The sequence below is a fragment of the Poecilia mexicana genome, unplaced genomic scaffold, assembly GCF_051168715.1.
Source record: "Poecilia mexicana isolate PSO_F unplaced genomic scaffold, ASM5116871v1 scaffold_7, whole genome shotgun sequence".
Classification (NCBI taxonomy): Eukaryota; Metazoa; Chordata; class Actinopteri; order Cyprinodontiformes; family Poeciliidae; genus Poecilia; species Poecilia mexicana.
The window spans coordinates 11412381-11432292 of NW_028263376.1; the positions used below are offsets into that span (position 1 = coordinate 11412381).

Consider the following 19912-nt stretch of genomic DNA (forward strand, 5'->3'; position numbering starts at 1 on the left):
GCCTATGCATAAGACAAAAAAAATAAAATAAGGTCAATTATGACTACAGTAACCCTGAAATTATCTAATAAACCTGTTTTTTGTTGTTTTATTCCCACAGTGAATAAACTCAGCTATGACCAGGGACTGTGAAGCTTATTGTTGAAAAACATTCAGGATTTATGGCACTATTCCATAGTAAATTAGATGCATTTGTATTAAAATAGTCACTTTATTAATTATAATAAGCTAAGTACATGTCTTTTTCGTAACTGATGGGTGAGATGGTCCATCTACCTCATTTGATTCAGGTGTGTTGAACCAGGGAAGTAACTAAAACATGGAGGCCAGCGGCCCTCAAGGACCGACTTTGGACACTGAAGTTGTGATCGGTCTTGAAGTTAGAAAAGGTTCCATCCATTTTCTATATCAATGTCTGCAGGGTTGCAGGGGAGGGGATCTTACTGCTTATATCCACCAATCGTCAAAGGTCAAAATCACAAACACCTTGCCAGGATCAATATGTGTCGTCTAATCACCAATTCTGTTGGTATGTCTCAACTTCAATATTTTTAATCACACTAATGTGTAGCGTCTTAAGAGGTAAAACGATAACATAAATGAAACGTAGTCAAGTTAAATAATCCAATAATGTGATTTGTTGTGAAGCATTATGGCAATGATAGTGCACCATATCCAAGTTCATACCAAAACTTCTTATGCAGCTTTTCTCACCATTGACTTATTTGCTGAGCAATGAATGGAAAATACCTTTCAAATTTAAAATTAGCTCACATCTGTTTGTTGGTTATTTATTTACACTACAAAAAACTAAATTTTGGTCTAGTTTCTAGTGCAAAAATATTTTATTACACTTGAAATACGATAAAAAAAACTAACTTACAAGTAACTTTCTAGCAAGATATGGAAGCTTGTTTTAAGTAAATGTTTGCTTAATATGATTTTTTAAAAAAACTTGTTCCACTGGGAGATTTTTTCACTTATAATATGGGAAAAATGTCTTGTTATAAGTGAAATAGTCTAAGAGAACTAGAACTTTTTCATCAATATTGAGGAATTATTTACTTAAAATAATCTCCTACATCTTGCTGTAAAGTTGCATGTGAGTCGGTTTTCTTTAATTTTAAGTGTAATAAGATATTTGCACCAGAAACTAGACAAAAATACTTTTAATAAGATTTTGAAGATTTTGTGTTTTTGCAGTGCATGTATTTATTTTTTGCCAGTTTGTTGTATTTAGTTGGACTTGGAAGATAAAAGGCAGCTGCAGTTTGATCTCTAAAAAAATTACTTCAGAGATTACATCTTAAGATAAACAGTTTTATTTCATAATATAATTTAGAATATAAGAAACTACAAACTCAGTTAATAATAATAATAATAAACACTGACTAGCAGGCATATGTTCTGTGCCACAGCATCATCTTCCTCTTGTATGTAGAATGTGGATTTGTTATATTTGACCTAAAATGAAGATAAATTGTTGTCTTGCTAACTTCAGCATATAAACATCTGTTCCTGTTTCTAACGTTTATTAATGTCCATGTTTCATAGAGACTCAACTCTACTTTTTATACATTACGTCTACAGAAACAACCAAGTTTGCATTATTTGGTATATAAACCCAAACTTAAAGCAAAATTTGCCAAATTAAAATCTCATCTAATTTAGGTCATGCATCAAGCTTCCTGCTTTTAATATATATAAAAAAATATGTTGCAAAAAGATAAAGTGGCTATAAAAATGACTAAAATATCATGATTATTTGATTTGCCATTTAAAAAGGGACATTTAAAATATATTTCCTTCTCCATAGGGAGCATTTGATTACTTTTATGGCCACCTGCTCTTTTGACAACTTAAAACATTTTTTTGTTGTCGTTTTACTTGAAGCAAGAAGCTCAAGAAACCAGGACAGCTGAAGTACCAAAGGCGCATCTGTGTGAGGCTAAAACAAGAAACCAGCATGGCTTCCCAAAAATAAATAAATAAATAAAGTCCTCATCTTCATCTCGTCTAGTTTCATTTCCTTCTTTGGGAATGTTTCAGCTTTGACGGCTCTGATCTCCCAGTTAATTTTTTTTGCTAAGCAGCAGATCAAGTGAAGAGGAAAGCAGTGGCTAACTTGAATATTGTCAGATCAAAACAGAAACTTGTATGGTGTTTCTTGAGAATGTGGTGTTACACTGTAATACTCACCCCCTGCTGCCTATAAGCCACCGACACAGCCATGGCAGGCAGCCCTGGCTCTTACTCACCATGCTGCTGTTTCTGTGCAGCAGCCGCTCAGTGATACCTGCTCTGTCCTGGCTGCCAGCTAACAGACCCGGAGGAGGAGAGGAAAGGCAGGCGCTCCGTGGTCCTCATGGTGGCAATGTTTCATAAGGTGGAGTGGGTCGTCCTCGGCACAGAATCACTGAACATGTTTTTTGTTTTGTTTTTTTAAACTCTAATTCAGCTAAAATGATTGGTAGCTGAGTGTGGATTTAAGCTTTTGACATGGAAAGAGTGGTCCCGGAACTTCAGTGAATGGTATCCTCTGCTCCTTCCAGCGAAGGCGTGCGTACTTCATCCCCGGTGCTGCGGCTGACCTCAGATGATGAAGTGGTACCGGTTCAACACGGCTCCTCGGGGGAGGAGAGGCCAGCGGCAGCATTCCTAGCTGATGTCTGAGCCAATCGTCTTTCCTGACGAGCGGGGAAATCTGAGTAAAACCGGGCAAAGTGCGATAAAGACGAATCAGACCCAAATCTCCGCAGGGAGACCGAGTGATCTGTCGATGCTCTGCGAATTTCAGAGTTGTCACAATCTCAATTCTCCTGCCTTCTGTTCAGAACCAGAACCGAGAATGCACGGGGAGACCTTCACGGTGATGCCGAAGCTGCCTCTGCAGGCCGGGTTCAAACAAGTGCTGGCGGCTCCGGCTCCGTCCTGATCAGGTGTGTTTTTGAACAGTTGCGGGAGTAAGTTACAACCAGAACCGGCCTCGTTTAAACAAACAGCGATCCTCTGGAGGGGGCGGGGAACACGGCTCTCTCCTCTCTGGAGCTAAACGACTTGCGAATCGTCTCACGAGCAGAAAACAACATTTTCAAGTGAATAAAACTCCTCGGAAACACAACAAGGCATCGCAGCTCGTTCTCGTCAATTCACTTCCATCGAAGAAACACTTCCCCTTCACATGAACAATTTATTGACAATCGGTCACATCAGGCGCCCAAATGCACTCGCAGTTACGTGAACAGCTTCGCATGGGCACTACGGATTTTCCTTTTCCCCCATGACATCAAAGCGTACATTGCTCAATTTTCCCCCACTTAAAAACAGAAGTCATCACAGGTGCGGGATGGACTTACACAACTTAAAAAAGCTTCCTCACACATACAACGGTGCCTTTTTCTCTGCCCCTCTCTCTCCACAGAGGTTTTTGCAGCTCTGCGTCTTCCAGAGTCCGAAGAAGTTTCAGTGGGTGTGATGTCCGAGTGTACAAGCAAACATGAATGTTTTCATTACACACGCACACAAAAAAATAAAAATCTGAAAATTATTTAGAGTAAGTCGCTACTGCATGACTAAATACATTTAAAAAAAAAAATCTAAACAATACTGTGGTAAGAAGATCTAAGAAAAATAAAAACATGTTGGCAGGCATGAGTTATTGTAATTTTATACTTCTAAAATTAAACTCCACGTTAACTGTTAAACCACTGCTAAAACCAAGTAGCTGTACTGATAGCAGGTTTATTAGTTTGTACCATCCACTATTTACTATTTACTATAAAAAGGGGAGGGTCACCGGTTCAAGGAAATAAATAAAACAGGGCGTCAACTATAAACAACAAAAATTTAACTTTTTTGTTTTTTTGTCCACAAGTACTTCAGTTTTTTTTATATATATATTGCAATGCTAGATCCTCTCCGAGCAAAACAAGGATGCACAAAAGGATAACACATTAAAAACACAAGAAAAGTTCAGTATTTTCTGTTAGTAGCAGGTGTGGGCTGGTTTCTATGATATCCATAAAATAAAAATGCATTCAACTATTATTTGACCAATGGGAGACACTTAAATTAACAGATATTGTAGAAATTTGGTGATCCTATTGATGAATCTTAAAGGAATAGTTCAATATTTTTGAAGTGAGGCTCCTTCACCAATAATAGTTTGCAATGTGACATCACAGTGAGATTAAAAATAAAAAAATTCCTAAGCATCATGACAGGCTAGCACAGTCAAAAAGACTCGATGTTTTAGCTGATTTTGCCTATTTAAAATAACTCAAACTGAACATGTTTGTATCTGTTGAATCCTATTTTAAGAAAAAAAAAAAAAAAAAGAGAGTAAAACAAAATTATTTGTACCTCTAGCAGGTATAAATTTTGAGTGCTTCTAACTGGAAGTGCTAACGTTTTACATGAATGCCGGGATGAGCAGAGAGGTGTCAAAGATGGCAAATTTTATCCTGGTGGACCAATAGAGCCAACCAGCTAACAAACCCTTATTGCAGACAAAATTTGACTGGGAAAAAAAGGAAAAAATCTTATCAAAGCCGCCTTGTGAAAGTTTAGAGGGTTTTAAACCTGCTGGTATAATTCAGCTCACAAATATGAACATTTCAAGTTTGGGTTGTTTTGGACGGCTAAGTCAGCTAAAACAGCGAGTCCATCCGACTTGTTAGACTTTCACAGATTTAGGGAACATTTTCACTTTTCTACAAACTTAAAGCAATGTGGCCTCTTTCTGTTGTGAATAAAAACCTCACTTCAAAACAAATTTTAAGCATACGCCTTTAAAACAGATCCAGTAATGTTCGAACAATAACTTCGAAGAAAATGCACGAATGAGACTCCATACAGTGAAATGTTTGACCTGTATTAACGCTTTAACTGCTGACCTTCACATTGTCCTCCATCTTTGCACCAGACAAAACATTTTATTCAACTTTAAAACACCCTGCATAACACTGCTTCAGTAAATCACACTCCAAGACGTATCGAACGACTTCAGTAGAAGCAATATAAATATTTAAGGTAGTACATCTAACAGGAATGTGATCAACTGCAGGAGAGCTGTGCAATTTGTTTTAAACGTCGACATTGCCAATTGACTTTCCCCTTTTCTTTCCGTCTTAAAATTGGGGTGGGGGGAATTATGCTCAGCTTCTTTTCAACACTTGAAAAGCTAAATTTTAAACTGGAACATGTTACTGTACTGTAGGTCATGAATGTTCACACAACCAGGGAGGAAAGTTGTTGTAATAACACCACCAGTACAGACCGATGACGTCAAGTACAGCAGCCTGGAGATAAACATGACCGTTTTAGGACATTTTAAAATAAATTGAACCAACATTGTTTTAATCGGTAGATTAACTGTAATGATGGTGTTATCGTATAAAATCATTCAATGTCCAACATTTATTTTGCTTATGACTGGATAAGTAACCATTTAAACCCATAAATGAACCAAATGATAAAATGACCTAAAGGCTCATAGATGTAACTGGATTTGAACTGATTGAATTTCTATAACAACCCCGATATTTAACCCCACAATGCTGATAGTACAGCAGGTTTGTGATTGTGATCGGGTTCAAAAACCCACTAACATGTACTTTAAAAAAAAAAAAAAAGAAGACCTTTTAGTTGTATCGAAGGGCACCTTTTGTCCGTTTAGTGGGTTATATGGCAACATTCAAACACTGGAGAAGCACACTACTGTACCCCAGGATGCAGAACACACAGCATGCAATAATTACTGACATACAGCAGATTTTTTTTTTTTCTCTAATCGCAGCTTCGTTGTAGTGTACGGTCACTTCTTATGATGCGCCACGAACCACGATCATGACCAGATAGTCCTCTTTGCTTTTTGCCAGAGCTTTGGCAGACGAATCCAAGAACTGCTGGGAGAAATCACAGGGGGGGAAAGCATGAAGGACCCCTGCGTTGTCTTTATCCCGGCTGCCCCCCACGGGCAGGCTGATGACTCCGGCTGCTTGTTTTTGGTTGAGGTAGGAAACCAGGTTGCGAAGCGGCCGCTGGGTCGAGGCCGCGGAGTCCGAGAGCGACTCCTCCGTGGCACCGGGAACGGCCAGCAGGATGGCGTAGCCGCTGGGACCTGCCACCTTGATGCGGCGGGACACTTCGTCGAGCTTGGGCTGGTCCAGGCGGAGACGCTGCGTGATCTTCAGCTCGCTCACCTGCCTCCCTGTCGCGCTGTCCATCAGCAGGTCACTGGCCACGCTGTGGTCGCCCTCCAGCAGGTGCATGTTGGCTGGGAAGTTGCTGTTTTTCAGGAGCAGCATGCCTTGCCAAGCCAGACCGAGTTTGGCGCCGTCCAGCTTGGACGGCTGACCTCCCTTGGAGCTGATTTCAGAGCGTTCTCTCTTGGCCGGGCCTTTGCCACCGTCAATTGCTTTACGCTTGCGTTCTCCAGCTGCTGCCCCTGCACCACCTGAAGGTCCTTTATCAGAGAGACCCTGGCTCTTGAGGCGGCGTTCTGTCGCAACCCGTTCCAGGCTGCTTTGGCATTCTCTCACTGGAGAGGCTCTCTCGCCTCGCATGGGGCGCTCTGAATCACTGAAGCGCCCCCCCTCTCTGCTGCTTCCGCCGGGACTCCCCTCTGGGGAGGCTCGTCTACGTCTTACTGTCCTCTCAGTGCTGTCCGGGGAGAGGTCCAGATGGCGTCCCTCCTCCACGGCACGCCGCTTGCGTACAGGTTCTCGTCCCTGCAGCTCTCGTTCCAGAGACCAAGGCTCCCTTGTCCGCCGCTCCAAATGTTCCAGAGGCTCAAAGGGTGAGGCCCGCACCCGTTCCCGGATGGCGGGGTTGGGCCAGTCGGCTCCAGGGAAGAGCTCTCTGTCCCTGAAATGAAGTGGTGGAGGAGTCCTGTCTCTGACCCGAAGAGGTTCGGGCGTGGCACGGTGTACAAATGACTCGGCCACCATGTCAAACGGCGCTATGGGGAGAGGCTGCAGGAACTGCTGCGGGTAGCGATGCTCAGAGTCTGCAAAGTCTACCCTGAGCCGTCTCTCGGGTCCTCCCAGAGGAAAACCCCTCATGTGTGTCCAAGCTGCTTGTGCAGCATCTAAACTTTCATACTGAATGTAAGCCCAAGTGTCCCCTTTTCTATAGGCAATGGTCCTTATTGTCCCAAAGCGATCAAACTCTCTGGCCAGAGCAGTTACAGGCACCCAGGGTCCAAGTCCCCCCACCCACAAGCGAGTGGTGGGCATGGGTTTGCCATAACCTATCTTTATGGGGTTGCGACCCACTATTTTGCCAGACATACTAAGCTTTGCACGGTGCGCCATGTCAAGGTTCTCAAATTTCAGAAATCCATAGGTGCTGGTTAGTCCTCTGGTGGGTCTCTTTATGTCCACCTCCGTGATGACCCCAAACCTGTCAAAAGCCCTCCTCAGGTCCGCCTCCGTAACAGATATGTCCAGGTTGCCCAGAAACAACGTCCTGTTGGCTCTTTGGTCGTCTTCAGGAGAGATAAAATCCTCTTCTCTGAACGCTGCCCGCTCTGCAATGAAAGCGGGACGCGCCCTCGCTTCAAACAGAGCAAACTCTCTGTCCCGCTCCAGATCCCTGGGCAGGGGCGGCGGCGGGGGCGGGGGCAGCTGTCCCAGAGCCAGCTGCTGCAGCCTGTAGTCTCTGTATCCAAGCCCGGTGGGCGACAGGGGTCTCTGCAGATGTCTGTGACTCTGAGCCGCCACGTACAGGTCCCTCTCCACCGGGGATCGGCTCCGTCTCCGGTTAACGTAGACCGCCTCGATCTTCAGCGGCCGGTCGTAGAGCACCAGCCGGCCCCTGGCGTGCTTAGCGGCTCGGGCGTCCTCCGGCTTTCTGAAATTCACAAACGCTATCCGTCCGTCGCTGCTGCGGCTCATCTTGACGCTCACGTCGCCGAACTTTTTGAATTCGTGAAATAGTCCGTCCTCTATGTCCTCGTCGCTCAGCTGGGAGCCGAGGTCGCTGATTTTCAGTGTTTTGTACTCACTCTCCGCGCTGGGCGGCTGGATCCGCTGCTCCGCTCGCGAAGAGACGCCCCTCTGCGAGGCTAAGTCCAGCGTCAGGCTCAGGCTGTGGTTTTTACCCGCAGCGGACTGACAGCTGTGGTTATTTCCAGTCCGGCCGTGGCCGTCGAAGTCTCTTTCTCTTTTCTCACCGAGTAGACTCCGTCTCGTAGAGCCGCCGTCGCCTTTTGTCGAGCTGTTCCCATTATTACTCCCGCTGGAAACGGACAGAGCCCCCATTTTCTTGCTGGTCGGATGACATCCTCCCCTGTCTCGAATATCTTCCAAGGCCCGGGACCGTTTTTTAATCGGCGACCGCTCTTTGCCTTTCATTTCAGTCCGGGCGGAGTCGACCCTTCCGGTTCGTGGCCTTATCTTAGCACGACTTCTGCACTGCAGGTGCAGAAATGAGCTGAAACGATAAACGGATTTAATCAGTGACCCTGCGGCAAAACAACAACAGTCGCCATTTTGTTAAGATTAGCCTAAAATCCCGCCCCTTCGTTGTGATTGGCTGAAAAGTGGGCAGAAACCTTTAAAATGCCTGTCAATCATTAACGGAGCCCTTATAAATAAAGCCGTGTCTGCCATAGCTGTGTTTTGAAAACAGTTGAAGGTGGTTGCTATTACCAGTCTGTAATTTAGCTCTTCTTTCACTTTAATTATTACATTATGATAATGTGTCATAAGATTCGCAATCAACGACGTTTTGGGCCATCCAAATAAATTTTGAAAAGTTAATTTATTTTAGCAGTTAAATTATGTAAGCAAAAGCAATTAAGCCAGTGTTTCTCAATCCCACCTGCATGTTTTAGGCGTTTCCCCTCGGCCACACACCTGATTTGAATAAGTGGGTGATTAACAGACTTGATGTCTGCAGAGGAAGTCAGACAGTCATTTGTTCTGGAACAGAGATCCATCTAAAATGTGCAGGGCAGAGGTTCCCCGAGGACAGGAATGGAGACACTGGATTAAGCAGATTAATTTCATACAAGAGCGAAGTCGGCCCAAAGTATTTTAGAGCTAAGCAGCAGAGTCTGTCTATTTTCTCAAGGTAGGTCTATGTTGCATTTTTGACCTTGTTTAGATAGTAGTTTATCAAAAATAATTAAAATGATGTTTAAATTCTCAACTGAAAATAGTAAAACTGTAACATGCAACAACCCTTCAATAAATCGCACTCCAAGATGGATTATTACATATTTTTAAATGTAATTGTAACAACATATGATGTAATTTAATGGAAAATTGAAATGCTTGTTTTGAACTACAGATGATCAAATCCAGTCTAATTTCCCCTCTACTCTGTGTCCGTAACCAGCTTGATCTAAAACCATCCCTGCAACAACGGTCAACAAATCTCAGTACTTTTACTTCCTGACTTTACTGAGCTTTTATTGAAATTCTTCAACACCCAACATGACTGAAGAGCAAATAAGTAACTTAATGTTCATGGTTAAATTACAGTTTTCACCTAAAACAATTTCTGTCAACTGCTATTAATTTTCTGAATCATGCAATTGGACTGACTAGCAATATAAGAAACTGGTTTTTAGCTAAGTGTTTACGCTAAACATGTCTCAAATGCACAATTTTCAAATAATAAAGGGTTGGACTGTGGTAACTCATCCAAAATGTTGCGTACACACGTCTACAAAACAAGATTTGACTTCTTATCCAGCAGCAGTCAATGAAACTCTCCACAATGGAATTCTCTCTGCCAAAAAAATATTACCAAATCCTCAAATTGCTTGCATTCATTAATGTTTGAACTAAGGGAACCTAAATATATAAAATTCAAATATAGATAATATGCTCTATAACAGTGTTTAAAAGGAGCCTTTTCTTCTATTTATGCAATAAATAATACAAAGTGATTCCCGCAGTTGTCAAACTAAATATTCTGTAATTTGTTTGCTTAACTGTTGACTGAGAAAGATGTTGGTTAAAAGCACATTGCAAACAATATGGAATATAATGAAACAGAAAAATCCTCCTTTGCGCCTGATGAAACCTGGTTCTGTGTTTTTGTTTTAGTCCTGCTGTGCAATTTGTGATGCAGATGTTAAGACTTTGACAAAATTGTCAAATTTATAGGCACATTTCATTGATGGATCATTGAATTCTTCTCTACTTGATCTGATACCACATGGTGGCAGCATTTAAGCAATATTTTTGAAGACTTCTATTGTTTTTATCAGGAGATCAATAAACCTAAGGACAACCAGTCTTTATTCATAGACAAAAAACTTTTGTTATGAATATTTCTGCTGCATAAATTTTAGTTTAACTGAATTATTTAAGATGTCTGTGACCACATCCAATTTACATCTGAAATAAAGTTAAAAAATGTGATCAAAGCCTATTTACAGCAGTCTTCATAATGAATGGCATCCTTTGTAGAGAAAAGCGCCTTTTAAGAATTATTTATATTTTTTTTATCACAGTAGATTAAACTGTTACTGAATATTTAATGTTGTCATATCAATTTGCAAAGCAGCTGCTGATGCTTTAATCAGCCTCATTGTACTAATAAAACAGGAGTTCACCTACACATTTTCTCAAGGTTGTAGTGACATTTTGACAATTCTTCGTCTTTTCACAATTTCTCCAGATCATCCATCCATCGGTTCTACAATATTCTCTCTTGTCTTCAGATCAACCAGCAGATTTTTAAACTGGTTGCATATTTTGAATCCTTATCCTGTCGAATCAGCCAATATTTACGCATTTTGACATTTTGTAGTATTCATTCACTTTTTAAAATGTTATTTTATACTGAAGAATTATTGATGCTCAAACAAGGATTTTTGGAGGATCCATAGCATCACAGATCTCCCATCGTACTCGATGGCCATGAGGTGCTTTTTCACATGTTCACTATTTGTTTCATGTCAGATCTAGTTGGAGTTTCTGTTGCAGAAAAGCTTGAGGTTAATCACATCTGACTAAAGTACACAGTTCGTTAATGTCCCAGTAAAGTTTATCAAACCCGATGTGTTTATCTTTGCCACGGTAGAACACAAAATGCTTTTTATTCTTGGCATCATCATTCCCAAGCAACAATTTGGTATGTAAATAGTGTCTAAGTGTTGTTATGGTAACCTGGGGACCAAAAGATGCCACACTTTGCTGTAGCTCTCTGACATGAAGCTCGGATTTTTTTTTACTTTGAGTAAACTCCTTTGTGCCAGTAGCTATAAGGACAAGGGGGAGTAAGTATTTTAGGAAAAAAGTAATATGTAAAAACAAACTGAACTAGATAATACTATATTTTATTCAGAATTTTAGAGGTTTCAGAAATGGTGTGCATTTTTACTCCGATCAGCTGAATAAAACCAAAAGCAACCAAATACTCTCAAAAGTCAGAATTAATCTCAAAATAAAGCTAAATGTGATACATTTGTAACTCTGAGATGATTATTCTACACCTCAAGTAGAATAATTTATGCAGAAACCAACTACTAGTCTGGCACTCCACAAATCTAATCTTTATGAAATTGTGAAATTACTGAAAGAAAGCTGTGAGGACACAAGGCTAAAATTAAATTTCTGTATTGAAAAGTAACACTTCACACCATCCTGAACACATTCCTCCATGGTGATGGCAGCATCATGCTGTGGAGTTGCGTTTCTTGAACAGAGATGTGGAAGATGAGCAAAGTTACATACTGAATGGAGCTAAATAAATTTAAATATTAGAAAGAAAACCCCTGCTGGAGTCAACTAAAGACTTGAGACTGGGAGGAAGGTTCAACTTCCAGCAGCACAATGACCCTAAAGCTACCACAAAATGGTTCAGATCAAAACCTGTGTTAGAATGGCCTAGTCAAAGTCCACACTCAAATCCTCTTGAGAATCTGAGACTAATGTTTAACCTGACTGAGCTTCAGCTATTATTCAAAGAAGAATGAACAAAATTTTCAGTGTCTAGATGTGGAAAGCTGGTAAAGGTAAAGGTAGACCTTACTGCACGATGCCGGTCCAGTTCTCAATAAAAACAGGGATATGGAGAACATCACTCCAGTTCTAAAGTTCTTACACTGGTTCCCTGTACCTCAGATAAGAGACTTTAATACTGTAAGTTTTAAAATCACTGAATGACTTAAGAGTAAATTAGAGACATGTTGTTGTTGTTGTTATAGCAACCGTCTCGACCAATCAGGTCTTCTGGTTCAGGTCTCGACCAATCAGGTCTTCTGGTTCAGGTCTCGACCAATCAGGTCTTCTGGTTCAGGTCTCGACCAATCAGGTCTTCTGGTTCAGGTCTCGACCAATCAGGTCTTCTGGTTCAGGTCTCGACCAATCAGGTCTTCTGGTTCTGGTCTCCTCTGCTTTCCCAGAACCAGCAGAGAAGCAGCATTCAGTTTATATGCTCCTCTAATATGGAGCAAACTTCCTTTAAATTGAGGTTGAACCCCTCCCCCCTTTTTTTAGAGTTGTTTTTGACTAATATTAACTGTAACATCATTCATTTTTCTCTTTTCATCAATTCCCTTGAATTTTTCACTCCAGTGTAAAGTTTGTTTGTTTGATGTTTTATCATGTGAAGCACTTTTAATTGTCTTGTTGCTGAAATGTGCCATGCAAATAAACTTGCCTTACCTTTGCAGTAAAATATGGTTCTTCAATGTGTTGACTCAGAGGGATGAATACATATTCATGTCACTTTTAACACGTTGATCTGTAAAAGATCCTGACACCCGTGTGTCCTTTTCACAATTATGTGTTGCTTTGTCTGTCATATCAAATATCAATAACACCCAATGAAATTTGTAGTTGTTGCATGACAATATGTGAAAAAGTTGAAAGAAAATGAAAATATTATTGTAAGAATGTCAACTGAAGGAGTAGAGCTCCTACTTTCCTTCTGCCTTGTAGCTTTTATTAATCACGTTTAAGTCATTTTTGCTAATCCTAAAGGCCATCGAAAATATTCCTGTTGCTCAAGGATATATGTAATTAAAAACATATCATCATTCTCTATTTCTTCATGTCTCCAGAAGACGGCCACCTCTGTGGTCCCTTCTCTCCTTATCTTCACTTATCCTGGGACGCAGCCGCAGAGCGCCATGTCACTGCGCGCCAGCAGTCGTCTCCCACGGCCTGGCTGGAATTCGTGGCTGTGGGTGTGGAAAGTGTTTCTGACGGCTTTGTGCATTCTTCAATTGGAACCACATGTTACAGAGCCTGAACGAAACCTGGCAGAGGGAGCGAGGGAATATCAGATAATCTGCCCTGAGCGTTCTAGTCACAGTGAGGCAGGCAAAGAATAAACCCAGTATTTCTCTTAGCCATCTCCATTCCTTAGAGGACTTCAGTCCACCAGTGAAATATATATATATATATTTCCTTCCACAGCTCAGCTTGTGCTCTCAGTCCTCCAAAAAGACTGACATGTTTGCCCATCTGACACAAATATGTTGGTATTTAGCAATTTAAGCCAGATGGGATGGTACAATACAATTCTATGTTTACTTGGCAGCAAAGTGAAATGTTTAGGGCAGAGAACAAAAAAGGAGATATTGCAATGCAAAATATGTCACATGAGACGGCCTGTTTTTCCTCTGAAAGATGAGGGGAAAAAAACAGAGAAGCAGATGGTTTGGTTGCAGGAGAAACATGTACCAAATTAAACTTTCTCCGTGAAACTATGACTCAGATTGCCACAATAATTAGTTGTGTTAAAAACAAGACAAATAGCTGCGTAAGTACATGTGCAGCCACGAGTGAAGATTCATTCCCAATAGTGTCATGTAGTAGCTGGCTTTCGTTTTCCTCTAATAAACTAAGTCACAGTGTGCACCAGAGCAATAACGTCCCGCAGAGCAGAAATCCTCGTGTTTATGGTAAACTCACCCTGTAAAGCATTTCTGTCTCACAACCACATTTCTCCCAAACAAAAGAGCCGCGTTGAGGCTGAACCGATTCCAGCCGATTCGGTTTTTTGTCTTGTCTCAAACCAAAAATTGCATCCTGCCAGACGGCACATGTAAATGGAGGACTTTATTTCTAATCATCACTGATTAATATGATACTTACAGGTTTTTTTTACATGCTTAAATAACTTCTTCTTCTTTTATCCCATTACTGTAACAAGAAACTGAAACTGGTGACAAAACAGGCGTCGGCGTTTCCGAATTTCCATCCACTTTTCCAACGGTGTTCTGTGAGAACGGCATGAGTGAAACATGCGGGCGGTGTGTCTTTCTGTGGCTGTGTGTGCTTTGGCTCAGTCAGTGTGTTAAGGGGACCACTGGTGGTCATGTGGGCCAGGAGATGATGCTGCCCGGCTCTTTGGCTTTCATTCGCAGCGCCACCAAACCCGTTGGTTTGTAGTCGCTCTCCGGCCCCTCGATGGCGGGCGGGCCGAGGCCTCCTGGGAAGCTGTGGAGGGAGTAGAGGCCGTTGATGCCGTGGTGGTGAGGCGGGTGGTGGTGGTGGTGCGGGTGGCTGGGGGAGGCAGGCATGCTCATGAAGCCCTGCAAGTTGCTGTGGGGGTGAGGATATGGACTCATGCAGGACGATGGGATGGAGTCGGCTCCTAGGACGCAGGCGGCACCTGAACTGCCCCCCGCAGCTGAAGCGGTGCCTGGCCACAGATTGCCCTGCATCTGGATGATGACAGATTTAGGATGGGAAACTTGATGGAAAGAAAAAGTGTAAAGCCTTCATATAGAGTGAAAAGCTCTGAAAGCATGATTGGAAACGAGTCAGATTTCCTGTGGAGTAACTTGTCGGATTTTGGAGTAACCCACCTGATATGCATCGTGACGAGGGAGAAGAGAAATATCGTAAGACGCTGCAAAGTGGTTGCGAACATCCTGGATCTTTCCGTAGCGTTCCCGTTTCCTCCATTTGGCTCGACGGTTTTGGAACCACACCTTTGAATCAAAGAGAAAAACAATAAATAAGGTGCCTTGCAGAAATATCCGTACTACTTGAGTGTGTCGTAAAGTTACAACCACAAACTTAACTGGATTTTATGTGGATTTAATGAGACAAACCAACACAATGGTGCGTTTAATTGGGAAGTGGATTATTATTTTATTTAAAAAGTTAAAATAAAGCACTAGTTTTTTTACTCACTGCAATGTCTGCTTCAAATCTACAGACTAAAATATTTGCCTATTGTTCCTTGAACACCATTTAACATTTTTAGGGGAGAATATCCTTGAGCATCAGGATTCCATGTTTTGCCCAAAATTCCCCATTGGATTTACATCTGGACACATCTTTCCTGTCCAAGGTGAAGAAAATCCTCCATATTACATGAAGAGGCCTCCTCCGTGTTTCATTATCGATTTGTGATCTACAACATAGCATTTTGAATTTTACATTTAACTTTATTTATCTTCCAGTGAACTCGGACAAGCTTCCGTTTATGCACCAAAAGAAAAAAAGCTTTCCAACAGGATAATGATGCCTCCACCATGTTTCACAATGTGGATTCTGTAAGTGTTGGTTTTCTGCCACACATTGCTCTTTGCAAATGGGCCAAAAAATTATTTTTAACTTAATCTGATCAAAGTTTCTTCATCCACATGTTTGCTGTGTCTACATTTCTTATGGCAAACTGCAAATCAGTTTTATTTTGGCTTTTTCAGCTACAACTTTTTCTTACTAGACGCACAAATTGTTGCTCAGTCTACAGATTTTCCCAGCTGAGCTCTGGATCTTTGGAGTTCCTTCATAGGTACCACGGACCTTGAGGATCACTGATTAATGTAGGCTGGTCAGTTTAGGTGGACAGTCAAGTTGTTGATCAAAAATTGGCTCAATTTTTACAAATTAGACGACTAGCAGAGGCATTTTGTTGCACTGAATTTCACTAGAGAATAAATTTGGTTAAACAATACTTGCTACGCTCTTCAAAATATTATTTACCAATAAAAAATGAAGCCATGCCAAAAAAAAAATACTCATTAAGGTTTATGATTGTAGCCTGTCAAGATGTGAAGCATATTTAAGGCACTTCTAAAGGCACCGACTGTAATAAAAGAAGTTGGTCAAAACCAGCAAATCTTTAGGATGCATAACTTTAATTCCTATTAAGTTCTTAAACACAAGGTTAAAGGTGTGACGCACACACCTGAACCCGGGCCTCGGTGAGCTCCGTCCTCAGCGCCAGCTGCTCGCGGGCGTACACATCGGGGTAGTGCGTCTTCTGAAACACTTTCTCCAGCTCCTCCAGCTGGAAGGTGCTGAAGGTGGTCCGGTTGCGCCGCTTCTTGCTTTTCCCTGATAAGTCTATGGTGTCAGCGATGGAGTCGCCCTGCAGGCCGCCGCTCTGCTCCTTCAGCTTGCCGCAGCAGTCTGGGCCGATCCCAGGGTAGACCATGGCTTTTAGAGCGCCTTTCTCTCTGACTGAGGAGCACACAGAGGAAAAGCTGAGTCACTGAAGTTCTCTTTCAGGATTGAACTTGGTTTGTGTTTGGGCGCCATGCTTACTTTAGTCAAACTTTTGAAAGATTTTGACTCAAGTTGGACTGCAGCTCAGTGTTTAAGTGTTTAATTTGGCCTTCAATCGACTCCTTGCCCTCCTGAACATTTTGAAGCCAAGCTCAATCTTAAAAATTGATAGATTATTTTAACTGCCATAACCAAATTAAAGTTTATTTTACAGACATGTGGAGCAGAAAGTTTATCGGTGACCTAGATGGACCTTTGCACTTCAAGTCAGAAAGCTCGATGTTAAATCTGACAGATGAAAACACGAAGCTAAACAGCATTTAGTATCGTCACTAAATGCTTATAAGGCTACATTTTGAAATGTAATCATTTGTCTGTTAATCCTTTAAATGTGTTCACTCTTTTATTCACGATGGTCTTAAACTGTTTCTGTTTTGTTGTGAATGTTTTGTAAACTCTGTGAGTCTGAGAATATTTTTTTAACTAATATGATCCACTAAATGCAACAATTTTCACTCTCCTCTGAAATATTTTTTTTTTTTTAGCTGTTTCACCTTGCTCTGGTTTTAACTTTCAAGTTACCATGGGAACTTACAAGGTTTTAAGTACTTCTTTCTTATAAGCTCTTTAAAAAGTTGACACCAATAAGCCAAAAATCATTTAGAGCAGCTTCTTCACATGGTTTAAATGAGAGCTGCTGATGTTTGCTTGTTTCTCACTTTGGTTTACGAATTCAAACAGCCAAAAATAATCAGTCTGAGACTCCCGAGGAAAACTAGAAACACAAGCAACGCTAATTCTGATTTAATTTGATCAGAGCAGACAAACTGTATTTAGGCGATAAACAGGCAGTTGGCTTGAATTCAATTGAAGAGCAGCATCACAGCTGAAGGTGAGAGCACTGAAAAGGACGTGTGACTGTTGCAGGAAAAACAGAAGCATAACTTTGCTTTACATACATATATAATGACAAAGAACTTTTGAATTAAAGTGTGTTTTTCCCTCCTCATTGGGTCATGTAGGAAATGTGAAGGCTTAATTTTGCTTCCTGTTGTCAGAGCAAGAACAGGGTAGCTCCCCTCCTGCAGTGTTTGGATGTTGTTGTCTGTTTTCATTACGTTTAACCCTTCAGTCCAGAAGTGAACTACTCCATCTATTTGCAGCCACCCACTCACTGGGGGCATGCTGACTCTTCTACTCTGCTTTTCTCCTACTATAATGTAAGGCCTAACGCAAAATGCTGCGGACTGCAACATTAATTTCCTCATGTCCATTAGATCCGACCTTACGCCGCAAACTGAAAATGTTCTCAGCCGCAAACATGGGCCGCAGGGCATTGAGCAGCTTTTAGCCTGTCAAGAACTCACATCCGCTCGGCCTCCGTGGGCGAAACTAAAGATCCATATCATATGCAACGTACGGCGCAGAGGGAGTATCTCCAAAAGCAAAAGCAAGGCGTATCGAGCCCTTAGCAGGAGGATGGATGGGATCCATCAGGACTGAAGAAGTCGACCTCTCCATATATATTTACTGTGATCAGATTTTTTTGGGCATAGTTCTTGCAACTTTTACAGTAACTGAAGGAACTTTTCATATTTAAAATAAATCCTATATAAAGATAGGATTCCACTATTGACAGGTGTTAACTCACACAATTTTTAAGTTTGAAGTTTTGGGTATTTTTACACAAAATCAATTGATTTTGCAGATAAATTTTTAAAATTATTAAGCGTAAATATGTTTTATTACATTTAAATGTGTCAATATGGAATAAGATTAAAAAAAAAGTGTATTTCTCATTGAAACACTAAGTATAAATTATAAAATAAACAAAATTACTTGGGTACTTTTTATTTTAATGTGTGTTAATAAAAATAAAAAGGAATACAGTCGCCTACAACAATCTAGACAGGCAAATGCAAAAATAAAAAATTAAATGACACATAAACTAGAAATAATTGCTATCCTAAAGTAAAATAAAAATAAAGTGCCATTAAAATAAATAAATCATTTAAAGATAAATGAAAACAAATCTTTTGGAATATCTTATTGTTTTTGATTGAGGTGACTTGGAGAGGCTGAGCCACAGCAGCATTTACACCGGAGACAATCTAAGCAAGTCCAAACAAAAACAGAAGTATTTTTTTAAACAATAGTTTAGTAACAAATTATTTCGGTGAACAAAGAGAGTTTCCCGATAGGTCACAAACACTTGGAAGGACAGCAGCCTCCTAAACCAAACAGGATCTAACAGAAATATTAGAGTTTAGTCTCAGAGCGCACTGATCATCACCTGAAATATTATAGAAATCTCCGTTTTTATATAAACACATTCTACATTATTCCGAATCCAGATTTTACAAAGATTTTTTCAACGAAGATGTCCTCTACTGCTTTGCAAAATCCATCGGAACTAATAAACAAAGCGAAATGAAACATTTACACAGGCTTCGATTTAACACAAAGCATTTAACATTATATTTCGATGCAGTTGAGCACAGTTCTGTGATCTGTTTTATTTTTTTAAAACAGGAAAATTGTGCAAAAGACGCTGATGAATGGGAAGCGGCGAGTTACTTAACCATAAACCTGAATGTTGATTTAATTACGCTCATGAATCAAACATCAAACAAAATCATTAGTTGCACGAGAAACAGAAACATAACTTTTAATTGTGAGGCCGTTGACGCAAAATGATGCAATATTTGTAAATGTTTTCCACTCGCCATCCTCTCCACTTCCAACTACATTTCGGTGTGAGCTTAAACGCGTCCTGAGAAGATTTAGTAGAATAAGTCTGCAATCGTGCAATTACTTCCCTCTCAATATAATTATTACGCTTATGTTTGCTTTTAACTCACCGTCTGAGCTGCTTTCATAAAACGCCGCTTTGTCGCTGATCAGCGCTTTGTGCTCCGGGTTTAAACTGTCCAGAAACTTGCCATGTTTGGGAGGAGACGCGGCCGCAGAGCTGTGCGTAAAGTCCGCAGCATCTCCAAACCTGCCCATGGAGGCGGCTGTGTACAGGTCCCCGCGCAGGCCGAGACGGTGAGGAAGCGACGCCACAGCGGGATGGGGAGCAGGATGATGGGAGGGTTTCTGTAGCTCGTCGCAGGGGAGAAAGGAGCCGGAACCACTGCCGCCGCCGCCGCGCTCGAGTCCCGGAGAGTTGGCCGGTGTCCTCCCGCCGCTCTGGGCGGAGAAAGGCAAACAGCTCTCCGTCTCCATGGTTCTCGTCCAGTAGGCAGTTGAGACAACAGCGACTGGGCGCTGGCGGCCTGGGCACAGTGAGGGATTTTCACGTTTTTTCTCTCTCTCTCTCTCTTCTGTGTTCAAGTCAAGTGGGTGGGATTAAACAGATCAGAAACAAAGAGCCGTGAAACGTCCACTGAAGGGTTGATGTGTGAGATAGGTTTGTGTGTGTGTGTTGGTGTCCGGTAGTCTGATATAATCCGCCAAAAATGTAATCACGGCGG

General features: G+C 41.4%; 2 protein-coding genes across 2 annotated transcripts; both read right to left on the reverse strand.

The window, feature by feature from the left end:
- Window positions 1-3170: 3170 nt before the first annotated feature.
- On the reverse strand, window positions 3171-8553 carry rbm15 (RNA binding motif protein 15). The gene has a single exon (XM_014988322.2). The coding sequence runs from the start codon at window positions 8355-8357 to the stop codon at window positions 5823-5825; it is 2535 nt and encodes an 844-aa protein (XP_014843808.2). The 5' UTR covers window positions 8358-8553; the 3' UTR covers window positions 3171-5822.
- Window positions 8554-13965: 5412 nt separating this feature from the next.
- On the reverse strand, window positions 13966-19703 carry alx3 (ALX homeobox 3). Its single transcript, XM_014988325.2, has 4 exons — window positions 19298-19703; window positions 16117-16391; window positions 14783-14908; window positions 13966-14638 (listed from the first exon to the last, which is right to left on the reverse strand). The coding sequence occupies exons 1-4, from the start codon at window positions 19662-19664 to the stop codon at window positions 14288-14290; spliced, it is 1119 nt and encodes a 372-aa protein (XP_014843811.1). The 5' UTR covers window positions 19665-19703; the 3' UTR covers window positions 13966-14287.
- Window positions 19704-19912: the final 209 nt, after the last annotated feature.

Bases quoted from the DNA above. Each gene is read 5' to 3' on its own strand.
- rbm15 (XM_014988322.2), bottom strand. From the start codon at position 8,357: ATGAAAGGCAAAGAGCGGTCGCCGATTAAAAAACGGTCCCGGGCCTTG.
- alx3 (XM_014988325.2), bottom strand. From the start codon at position 19,664: ATGGAGACGGAGAGCTGTTTGCCTTTCTCCGCCCAGAGCGGCGGGAGG. The intron at 16,392-19,297 runs GTGAGTTAAAAG...TGTGCTCCTCAG, and splicing joins TTATGAAAGCAGCTCAGACG to TCAGAGAGAAAGGCGCTCTA. The intron at 14,909-16,116 runs GTGTGTGCGTCA...TTTGATTCAAAG, and splicing joins TCACCGAGGCCCGGGTTCAG to GTGTGGTTCCAAAACCGTCG.